Source organism: Aphelocoma coerulescens, chromosome 21, assembly GCF_041296385.1.
Source record: "Aphelocoma coerulescens isolate FSJ_1873_10779 chromosome 21, UR_Acoe_1.0, whole genome shotgun sequence".
NCBI lineage: Eukaryota > Metazoa > Chordata > Aves > Passeriformes > Corvidae > Aphelocoma > Aphelocoma coerulescens.
This window is the reverse complement of record NC_091034.1, coordinates 644166-655372: the sequence shown is the minus strand read 5'-3', so window position 1 is coordinate 655372 and position 11207 is coordinate 644166. Positions and strand designations below refer to the sequence as shown.

At 63.8% G+C, this 11207-nt stretch overlaps 1 protein-coding gene across 1 annotated transcript; it reads right to left on the bottom strand.

The window, feature by feature from the left end:
* Positions 1–2163: 2163 nt before the first annotated feature.
* SH2D5 (SH2 domain containing 5) lies at positions 2164–11185 on the bottom strand. Its single transcript, XM_069034728.1, has 11 exons — positions 11014–11185; positions 9090–9504; positions 7715–7939; positions 7470–7550; positions 7284–7358; positions 6676–6819; positions 6378–6587; positions 3837–3999; positions 3640–3742; positions 3386–3545; positions 2164–2494 (listed from the first exon to the last, which is right to left on the bottom strand). The coding sequence occupies exons 3-11, from the start codon at positions 7796–7798 to the stop codon at positions 2291–2293; spliced, it is 1224 nt and encodes a 407-aa protein (XP_068890829.1). The 5' UTR covers positions 7799–7939; positions 9090–9504; positions 11014–11185; the 3' UTR covers positions 2164–2290.
* Between the last annotated feature and the right edge of the window lie 22 nt (positions 11186–11207).

Below are 11207 nucleotides of genomic sequence, written 5' to 3'. Positions count from 1 at the left end.
TCACACACACACCAGGGTCAGTCACACACACACCGGGGTCAGCCCCACACACCGGGGTCAGCCCCACACACCGGGGTCAGTCACACACACACCGGGGTCAGCCCCACACACACCGGGGTCAGTCACCCACACACCGGGGTCAGCCCCACACACCGGGGTCAGCCCCACACACCGGGGTCAGTCACACACACACCGGGGTCAGTCACCCACACACCAGGGTCAGTCACACACACCGGGGTCAGTCACCCACACACCGGGGTCAGTCACACACACCGGGGTCAGCCCCACACACCGGGGTCAGTCACCCACACACACCGGGGTCAGCCCCACACACACCGGGGTCAGTCACCCACACACCGGGGTCAGCCACACACACACCGGGGTCAGTCACCCACACACGGGGTCAGCCCCACACACACCGGGGTCAGTCACCCACACACCGGGGTCAGCCACACACACACCGGGGTCAGTCACCCACACACGGGGTCAGTCACCCACACACACCGGGGTCAGTCACACACACCGGGGTCAGTCCCACACACCGGGGTCAGTCCCACACACCGGAGTCAATCGCACACACGGGGTCAGCCCCACACACTGAGGGGTCGCCCCACACACCGGGGTCAGCCCCACACGCCCGGATCAGCCCCACACACCGGGGTGCCACCCCACACACCGGTGTCACCCCACACACCGGGGTCAGCCCCGCACACCGGGGTCAGAATTCCCCCTTCCCCCCCAGGCCACCGCACCCATCGAGCCCAGCCCCACACGCCCGGATCAGCCCCACACGGTGTCACTCGGCGGGACTGGGCGGCACCGGGGGCTGGGAAGAGGCTGGTGCAAGCCTAACCCTGGGGGTCTGCACCCATTTTGGGGGGGAAGCACTCATCCCTCACTGGGGGACGCAGGGGAAGGACCTCCGAGCCAGGGAAGCTGGGGGAGAAGGGGAAAGTATAGAGGGAAAGAGCTGGGGAGGGACAGAGGAAAAGGGGGAAGTTGGGAACAAGTCTCAGGGGGAATTATGGCAGATCAGGGGGGAGGAAACCTGAGCGGGGGGTGGTGGGGGGAACCCTGAGGGGAAGCTGAGGGCGGGAAACTCAAGGGCAAGAAACCCTTAGGTAACTTCTGGGAGCCGAGACACGCCCGAGGGGGACTGAGCAGGGGAAAACCTGGGGTAACCCAGCCGATGCCGCGCTGGCCGGAGGGCGAGCAGGGAGCCCCGAGGGGCCGGGAAGGCTGAAGGCGGCGGCGGCGGCCCCGCGCATGCGCGAGCGAGCGCGAGCGAGCGCACGGGATCGCCGCAGCGACCGGGGCCGCACCGGGAGAGAGGCCCCGCCCGCGGTGTCACGTGACTGGCGCGGGCGCGCGCACGTGTGCAAGGGGGGGCGCGCGAGGACAGGTGCACGAGGGCAGGTGTGCAAGGGGGGTGCACGAGGGCAGGTGTGCAAGGAAGGGCGCGCGAGGACAGGTGCACGAGGACAGGTGTGCAAGGAGGGGTGCACGAGGGCAGGTGTGCAAGGAGGGGCGCGCGAGGACAGGTGTGTAAGGAGGGGCGCGCGCACACGTGTGCAAGGGGGGTGCACGAGGATAGGTGTGTAAGGAGGGGCGCGCGAGGATAGGTGTGTAAGGAGGGGTGCACGAGGACAGGTGTGCAAGGAAGGGCGCGCGAGGATAGGTGTGTAAGGAGCGGTGCACAAGGACAGGTGTGTAAGGAGGGGTGCACGAGGATAGGTGTGTAAGGAGGGGCGCGCAAGGACAGGTGTGTAAGGAGGGGTGCACGAGGGCAGGTGTGCAAGGAGGGGCGCGCAAGGACAGGTGTGCAAGGAGGGGCGCGCGAGGGCAGGTGTGCAAGGAGGGGCGCGCGCACACACGTGCAAGGTGCGGCGCGCGAGGGCCCAGGCGCGCGCACGCGTGGGAGCACAGGCGCGTGGGGGCCCGAGCGTGTGACGGCGGCGGCAGCGCTGCCCCGCTGTGCCAGGGCACGGGTGCGAGCCCTGCTCGTGCACGAGAGGGCGAGCACGGGGCTGTGCGGCCTCGCGTGCGTGCGGGCTCCTGGGGCGCCTGGGCCCGAGAGCGCGTGCACACGCGTGTGAGCACACCGGTGTGCGGCGTGCCAGGCCGTGGGGTGGGTGTGAGCAGCCAGCAGAGCCCCGCTCCGGATGCACGAGAGCCATTTATTGCGGGAGGCGCCGGACAGCCCGCGGCAGCGGGGGGGATAAGGCAGGCGGCAGCGAGTTAAAGCTCGGGGGTGTTGGGGGACGGCCGTGCTCGGGGAGCGGGGCCGGGGCTACCCCCGCTCGTGCTGCACCCCGATGGGGGCGGCGGGGGCCCAGGCGCCCTCCCCCGCCCCGGCGTTGGCCCCGCCACCGGGGTCCCGCTCCTCATAGCCGGGGTTGCGTCGGCCCGGGGCCAGGCGGCAGAAGCAGCCTCCCCGTGTCCCGGAGTAGTGGGCCAGGAGGGCGGCCACGCTGGCGAACTCGGTGTTGGAGTGCTGCCGTCGGGAGAGAGGGGAGAGGGAGAGGTGAGCCCCCCCGTGCAGGCTGTGCCCACGCACCCCTGAACTGAGTGTGCCCACGCAGCAAATCTCTGCGTGCCCGCGTGCCAGCACAGCCACGCACCACACGCACCCCTGGTGCACCAGGTACCCACGGAGCCGAGGCACCCACGCACCAGGGCACAGGTGAACACGTGAGTCCAGCACACCCGTGCACACCCCTGCGTGTGGCACTGGGGCACTGTGTGTCCGCACACCCACGGATCAAAGGCACCCTGACCAGCGGGCTGGTGAGTCAAATACACACCAGTGCACTTGTGCATCGCGTATCTGTGCGTTAGTGCACCCAAAACTCAGGTGCGTTCATACAACAAAGTGTGGATGCACTGGTGCACCCACACCCAGGGGTACCTGTGTGCCACGCCCAGATGCACCTGTGCCCCGAGGCCCCTGTGAATCGATGTCCCCGCGCACTGACACCCCTGTGTGCACCCACACCCGTACACCTGAGCCCATCCCCGCGCCAAGGCACCAGTGCAGCCATGCACAAGCACACCACCAGCACGGTGCATCAAGTGCATGCACACACCAGTGCATCAAGGCACAAATGCACTTACAGCCCTGGTGCACCCACGCATGGGTGGTCCAAGCACACACAGAACATCAAGTAAATGCATGTACACACCAGTGCATCCGTGCATGGGCACACCAAATGCAGTTATACATGCACCAAGGCACAGCACGCCAGTGCAGGCACGCACAGATGAGCCAAATGCACTCACACCCACGCGCAGGCACATCCCGTGCGCTTACCCAGGTGCAGCCCCGCAGCGAACGCCCCCGTGCCCTCATGCACGGACACCCCCTCACCAGCAGCCCCGCACTCACCTCCACGCAGAACCGGCCCTGGTGTGTCCTGGCGAGGCCGTAGGACACGACGCCGCAGGGCGCCCGCACCCACAGGCGCCAGCGCTTGGGCAGCCCGGGCTCGGGGCGCAGGAGGAAGGCGCCGGGCACGTCCCGCCGCAGCAGCGCGACCCCGGCGTCCCTGGGGACGAGGCGGCGGTGGGGCCGGGCCCGGGGTGGGGCCGGGGGTGGGCGCAGGGCTGGCCGTGCCGAGGATCAGGTGCACACGCACTCACCTGGCGATGCCGGCGAAGGCCCACACGCTCTCGGCCAGGACGGTCTCGTTTTCGGGCAGGAAGGCCAAACTCCTCGCCCCTTTGCTCTCCCATCCCGCCGCCGCTGCGGGAGCCCGTTAAGCCCCTCTTCGCCCCCAAACCCCCGTGGTACTGGGGCTGTGTATATCCCCGTGCCTCAGTTTCCCCCCCGCACTCACCGGCGTCGCGGGGCTGCTGGTGGAGCTGTCCCTCGCCCCCGCAGTCCCGGTAGGCTCCCGAGCGCAGCACTTTGCTCCGAATGGCTTTCTTGCGCACCAGCACCGGCGAGCAGTAGGGATTCCCCGGGCGCCAGGCTCTGCCCTCCGCCTCCGGCCGCCGGTCCTGGGGGATGGACAGGCCGTGAGAGGGGTCTGGTGGGGAATGTCACGTGAAACACCACACGGAAAAATGCTGTCCAAAGTATGCGACACCAAAAAAGCTGTGCAAAATGCCACACAAAAAAAAACCCCAAAAGAGAACAGTGTGGGGGAAAAAAAAAAAAAAAAAAAAAAGTTGTACAAAACACCGTGGGGAAAATGCAGTGCAAAAAATGCTGTGCAAAATGTCATGCAAAAAACATCGTGCAAAAAATCACCCTGCAAAAAATGCAGTGTAGAAAATGCCATGAAAAAAAACGCCATGCAAAATGTGATGTGCAGAAGAAATGCCATGCAAAACACAATGGAAAAATCCCATGCGAAAAAATCACCATGCTGTGCAAAAACACAGTGCAAAAAGAAGAATAAAACCCACTGTGTAAAAATACCCTGCAAGAAATGCCACACCAAAAGAGCCATGCAAACCACTGCAAAAAGTGCCATGTAAAAAAGTTAGAAGGAATAGTGCTGTGTAAAAAAAGTTTTTCAAAAACATATGAAAAAGAAAGTACTGTGCAATAATGCCAAGGAAAAAAACGCACTGTAAAACCTCCTGCAAAATCACTGTGCAAAAAAATTGCTGTGCAAATTGCCTGATGCCAAACACCAGGCAGGAAAAGGCCCTCAAGGAAAGGCCATCTAAAACAGGCTGTGCAAAGCAGCGTGTGGGGACGGGCTGCGCAGGATGGGCCCTGCAAAACGCGACCCTCAAAATACCGTGCGAGAAAAGGCTGTGCAAAACACTGTGCACACACCACTGTGCAAAGAAAGGCTGCACAGAGAGGAAATGCAAGGAAACACCATGCAAGACACCAGGTAATAACGTGTGGTGTGACAACGTGCTGCGCAAAATGCGAGAGAAGGCCGTGCAAGAGCTGCCTGGGAGAACACTGTGCAAAAAACCCCTCTGCTAAAAGCACCATGCACAGACTGCTGTGAAAGAAACGGGGCTGTCCTGTGCAGGACCAGGAGCTGGACTTGGATGAGCCTTGTGGATCCTTTCCAGCTCAGAATATTCTGTGCGAAGGAAAGGCCGCGCAAGAAAAGGCAGGCGAGACCCCGTGCACAGACGGGCTGTGCCAAAGCACTCGTGCAAGGTGCCGAGCAAGGAAACACCGTGTGGAAATCCCGGGTGCGAGAGCACCGTGCCCGCAGACGTGCGAAGGAGCAGCCGCCGGGGCAGGGCAGGGCAGGGCAGGGCAGGGCAGGGCAGGGCAGAGCAGGGCAGGGCAGGGCAGGGCAGGGCAGGGCAGAGCAGGGCAGCGCAGGGCAGGGCAGGGCAGGGCAGAGCGGGGCAGGGCAGAGCGCGGCAGGGCAGAGCAGGGCAGCGCAGGGCAGGGCAGGGCAGCGCAGGGCAGCGCAGGGCAGCGCAGGGCAGAGCAGGGCAGGGCAGGGAAGGGCAGCGCAGGGCAGGGAAGGGCAGCGCAGGGCAGGGCAGGGCAGGGCAGGGCGGAGCAGGGCAGGGCAGGGCAGCGCAGGGCAGCGCAGGGCAGGGCAGGGCAGGGCAGGGCAGAGCAGGGCAGGGCAGGGCAGGGCAGGGCGGGGAAGGGCAGCGCAGGGCAGGGCAGGGCGGAGCAGGGCAGGGCAGAGCAGCGCAGGGCAGCGCAGGGCAGGGCAGGGCAGGGCAGCGCAGGGCAGCGCAGGGCAGGGCAGGGCAGGGCAGAGCAGGGCAGGGCAGGGCAGGGCAGGGCAGGGCAGAGCAGGGCAGGGCAGGGCAGGGCAGGGCAGGGCGGAGCAGGGCAGGGCAGGGCAGGGCAGCGCAGGGCAGCGCAGGGCAGGGCAGGGCAGGGCAGGGCAGAGCAGGGCAGGGCAGGGCAGGGCACGGCGGAGCAGGGCAGCGCAGGGCAGGGCACGGCAGGGCAGGGCAGGGCAGGGCACGGCGGAGCAGGGCAGCGCAGGGCAGCACAGGGCAGCGCAGGGCAGGGCAGGGCAGGGCGGAGCAGGGCAGGGCAGGGCAGGGCAAAGCAGGGCAGGGCAGCGCAGGGCAGGGCAGGGCAGGGCAGGGCAGGGCAAAGCAGGGCAGCGCAGGGCAGGGCAGCGCAGGGCAGGGCAGGGCGGAGCAGGGCAGGGCAGGGCAGGGCAGGGCGGAGCAGGGCAGGGCAGGGCAGCGCAGGGCAGGGCAGGGCAGCGCAGGGCAGGGCAGCGCAGGGCAGGGCAGGGCAGGGCAGAGCGGGGCAGAGCAGGGCAGGGCAGGGCAGTGCAGGGCAGAGCAGGGCAGAGCAGGGCAGAGCAGAGCAGGGCAGGGCAGTGCAGGGCAGAGCAGGGCAAAGCAGGGCAGGGCAGAGCAGGGCAGGGCAGGGCAAAGCAGGGCAGCGCAGCGCAGGGCAGCGCAGGGGCACCTACCCCGGTGCCCAGCGGGCCGAGGCCGGCGGGCGCGGGCAGGCGCCGGAAGGACACGAGGGCGTTGACGTTCCGTGACACCTCCTCGGGGTTGAGGGGCTCCCGCAGCACCCCCGGCCCCGGGAGCTCCCCCTCGCCCGCCTGCTCCTCGGGGTGCGCCAGGAGGTAGCAGAGCTGGAAAGAGCGGCAGAGCAAGAGGTGCAGGGTCTGGACCTGCGGGAGGAGAAAGATGCTGCGTGCAAACATTAAAAATAATAATAATTATGGTGTTTTGGGGGCGCGGGGGGGTTTGGGCCACCACCTCTCCCGGGAGCCCCACGAAGAGGTGGCAGAAGAGGGTGCTGGGGGGGCTGTGGGGGTTGCGGGCCACGAAGGCGAACTGGCGGTCGGGGAGCCTCCAGGTGCTGTACAGGATCCGGCGCAGCGCGTGGGCCATCAGCAGCGTCTGCGGGACCGGGAGGGGGGTCAGGGGCACCCAGCACCCCTGGGCCCCCCCAGGGTCACCCCTGTTTGCACACACAAAGCAGCTTCTCAAGAGAAAAGCAATGCTCAGAGAGGTGCAGCCCCCCAAAGCACCTTTCCAGCAGAGCACTGACAGCTCCCCAGCACCCCTGACCCCCTCAGCACCTCTGACCCCTCCTCCCAGCACTCCTGACCCCCCTCCCCAGCACCCGTGACCTGCCAACCGCAGTAACTGTGACCCCTCTTCTCAGACCCCCACTCCCCTCCGCAGCACCCTTGACCCTCCCATCTGTCCCCCAACACCCCTGACCCCTCCCGGCATCCCTGACTTCCCTCCCCAGCTCCCCTGACCCTCCCAACACCCCTGCAACACTCCTCACTCCCTACTCAGCCTCTCCGATCCCCAGCACCCCATCCCCATCCCCCTTGACCCCCCCAGCCCCCTACCTCCCCATCAGCACCGTAGACCTTCAGCCCCTGCAAGCTGAACCTCAGCACCACCGACCTCCTCCTGGGACAGTCCTGTCGGGGGAGATGTGGCACTGGGGGGTCTGGGCTGTGCCCCCTGTGGGTGCCCCGATTATTTGGGGTCCCCTGTGTTTCCCAGCAAGGGGAGCAGTGGTAGATCCCGACCTTCAGTGTCCGCAGCTGCTCCTCCAACCTCCCCGCTTGCTGCTGCAGGTCCAGATCCTCCACGGTGAATGATCCCACATACTGCACGGGCAAAACCCCACCCGTGTCAGCAGCAGCCTCCCACGATGCCCCCCCAGGGACACCGGCCCACCCTGAGATGATGGTTTGGGGAGTCGTGAGGGTGCAGCAGCACCCAAATCTCATCTCGGGGTGTCCATCCCCCACCCCGCCCATGGGTAAGTCACCTCTGCTGGCTTGGTGACGCTCCGGGCTCGCTGCTGGGGGGCCGCAGGGTCCGGCCCCCGCCCATTGCCCGGCTTCTTCTTCATGGCAGCGGGGTTTAGGGTGAAGGCTGGGTCAGGATGGGGTTAAGCAACTCCGATGCCACATCTGGGTTATCCGGAGCCCTCCAGGGGTGGTGGTGCTGGAGCAAGCAGGGGGAGCCTGGGTCCGGCCCCCGGGCACTGTCCCTGCGAGGAGGGAGGGGACAGACACAACCTGCCCCCACTGTCCCCCTGTTTCCAGCCCGCTGAGCCCTGGGAAGGTGCTGCGGTCCCTGTGCGGAGCTCCCCAAGTCCTGACGCCAATGCAGATGTCCCCAGGTCCCGGCCGCAATAGAAGGGTCCCTGTATCTCAGACCCAACACGAGGGTCCCCCTGTGAGCCCAGGTGCCATACAGGGCTCCCCACAACCTGACCCCGACCCCAAGGCAAAGGTCCCTGTGTCCCAACCCCAACAAAAGGGGTGTGTAAGGGTCATCTTCTCTTCTGAGCTCCATTCGAGGGTCCCATGTCCCCATCCCAAGCAGCATGCAGGCAGTCCCCCACGTCCTGATCCCGACGGTGATGTGAGGGTCCCCAAATCCCCACCCCAAACGTGATGGATGCAGTGTCCACATTCACCCCCCAAATGAAACCCAAGCAATCCCTGCATGCAGAACATACACTCTGGACCCCAAGTGAGGTGCATGCAGTCCCACATCCCAAACTCCAGCAAGGTTTTGGGGTCCCCCCATATCCTCCCCCTCCCATGCTCCATCCCACTTCCTGCCGGCCACGCAGCACTGAGACCCCCGTGGCTCTCCAGGGGTGATCCCAAAACACCAGCGACGAGGGCAGCAGGTTTGGGGGTGCTTTTTGGTGCAGAGCAGCCACGGAGGAGTACACCGGGCCCTTCTCCAGCCACCCAAAGGGGGCTCTTGCTCCACAGCCCTCGGCCAGGCTGAGACCGGCGCAACTCGTGTCACAGAGGCCCCGCCGCAGCCGCCTGGGTGCAAACGCGTGAAAAGGAGGGGGGGGGGTCCGGCTGCCCCAGGCACATCCGAATGGTGGGGGGAGGGTCCCTGCGGTGCCGTCTCCCCGTCACAAGCGCAGGTTGGCCCCTCTCCTTCCCGGCACAATTTGGGGGTCTCCCCCCTCCCCCAGCCAATCCGCGGACAGGCAGCCCCCAAGCCCCGCCCCCCCTTTCCCACGCTTCATTTCTCAGTGGAGCCCCCAGCCCACCGGCCACCCTGGGGGTCCCCAAGGGAGGGATGCTGACCCCCAAAATTTAGGTGGTGTGTGACACCAGACACTAAGCATTCCCTGGGACCCCCATCCCGCTGGACCCCCCCCGGCTCACGGGCAGCTCTCGCTTGGATGGCTCCGGAGAAACGCAGGTGAAAAATTCCCGCTGCTCCTGCTCTCGGCCTCCGCCGGTTGTTTTTCCCTCGCCGGTGGCTCCCCCGGCAGCTCCGGCCGCGGCGCAGGGATGCTCGACCCGTGGGTGTCAGGCCCTCGCCGCCAGCCAGGCCCCGGCGAGCCCGAGCCCACCGAGCCCACGCCGGGCACGGGGCAGGCAGCAAACTCCCATTTCCTGCCTCCGATCTGCCCGCGATGAATCACCGCAATTTTCCTCCTCGGTTCTCTCCGTTTCTTGGAAGCGACGGCGAGCAGGAACGCTCGCTCGGGATTTTGGAAAACGCGGCGGCAACTGATTTTCTCTGCGTCTTTTCCCGTCTCCTCTGGCGTGCCCGGCGGAGCAGCGATTTCTAACCCTGACACGTACACACGTGGTTGCTCGCTCGCCATCCCCTGCCCTGATGCTCAGACCCTTTTCACCCCAATTTCTACATGCCCAGTGGAGTTTTCCCCACTGCTGCCTGCTTTTGCTGGAAAAAAGAATGAAGAGGGGTGGCTCTGGCCTCACTGCAGAGCAACCACATAACCCAGAGCCTCCCTCACACCCTCCGCGCCAGCTGGAGCGAAGCTGCCCCCAGCCCCAGGGATGAGCTTGGCTCCTAGAATGGGAAAGCAGCAGTTTGGGAAGGAGCTGGGGTCTAACCCTCGGTCGTGCATCCAAAAATTCCTGTCTCGTGCCCCAGCAATCCTGAGGGTGTGAGGAAAAAGCCTCAGCATTGAAAACCAGTAGCATTGAAGCCTTGGGTCACTGCCAGTGCCAGATGCTTTGAGACACCGGTGAGCTGCAATGGCAGAGCCACCGGATCAATTGATACTGGAGAAACCGTGGAAAAAAAGGAAAAAAAAAATAGGACAGATGGGGCTGAAGAGACAACAAAACAGAGCCCAGTCTGGCCAGGAAGCAGAGACTGGAGAAGAGCGAGTGGCAGAGCCGGCACAACCCCCCAGAAGGCATTTGCTCTGGTGGCAATGAAGATTTTCCAATTCAACCCCAGACACTGCTCCTGGGAAGAAAGGATCACTCCTTTGGATTAAATACAACCAACCCCGTGGCTTTTGTTTTGGCTCAGTGTGCAGCAATCACTTAATTCAAACCACAGCCAGAGTCTGGTGATGAGCAAGGTTTTGGCACAACCCTTAATTCAAGGTGTTCCTGCTCAGATGTGAGAAATCTGTGTCATCCAGAGCAGTGTTTTAACAAATACCCATGAAATTGTTGGTGTGGGAATGCCATTGGGAAGAAGGAGGTTGAAAAATGCCCAGCAACTGGGTGAAGACTCCTTGTCCCCATAAATATCCTAGCACTGAGAAGTTTCTCCAATTCATCTCACCATAATGCCAACAAACCCCACGGCTTTGGTACAAGCAGCCCCAAGAACAAGCCATTGACTAACATTTCTAATTGCTTTACATCCCTGTGGATCATTCTTTGATCAGAGTTCAGTTTCACTCTGTTTCCCATTAGCTGTGATTTTTAACCTGCTGTTTGTACCCTTCTTACAGGGCTGGGAACAATTCAGGCCATTTCTATAAGAAATTTTTAAACTCCAAGTTAGAGGTAGCACACTGGGATAGCGGCAGAAAAGAATAAATTCAATGAAGTTGTCTTCTCCCTTTCAGTGTGCGTAATTCCCCTCCTCACAGCTCTTTGCAGCAGCACATTGGAGACTGTCAGGTCCCATTGGCATCACTGCCCTGGGCACGGCAGCGCCGGGGACGTGGCGAGACGCGCTCTGAGGGCAGGTGCTGCTCTGTTGAGCAGGGCAGGGGGAGAAGGTTTCAGCTGGGTTTGTGTCCCCACTGATCACTGACAGGGGAGAAGAGGACCAGCAAGAGGTTCCAACAGAGCTTTTTTTCTCACTCACCTTTGTCTCCAGAGAAACCAGGGAAGGAAAAGGTCAGGAGTTGGTCCAACTACAGAGCTTGGCAGTGGCTCAGGCTAAATCACGCTGGCTTTGAACAAAGATCTGCCTCTGCAGCAATCCGTGGTGACTCCACTCCCTCCTCTCCACCTTTCCAGGAGGAGAAGCTGTGGTGAGGAGAGAATGGACACAGAAGG

What these genes read in the sequence shown, in the direction of transcription:
- SH2D5 (XM_069034728.1), bottom strand. Translation starts at nt 7,798, where the DNA reads ATGAAGAAGAAGCCGGGCAATGGGCGGGGGCCGGACCCTGCGGCCCCC. An exon ending in AGCAGCTGCGGACACTGAAG is followed by an intron (nt 7,359 to 7,469) that starts GTCGGGATCTAC and finishes CTCCCCCGACAG; the next exon opens with GACTGTCCCAGGAGGAGGTC. An exon ending in AGGGCCGGTTCTGCGTGGAG is followed by an intron (nt 2,495 to 3,385) that starts GTGAGTGCGGGG and finishes TCCCGACGGCAG; the next exon opens with CACTCCAACACCGAGTTCGC.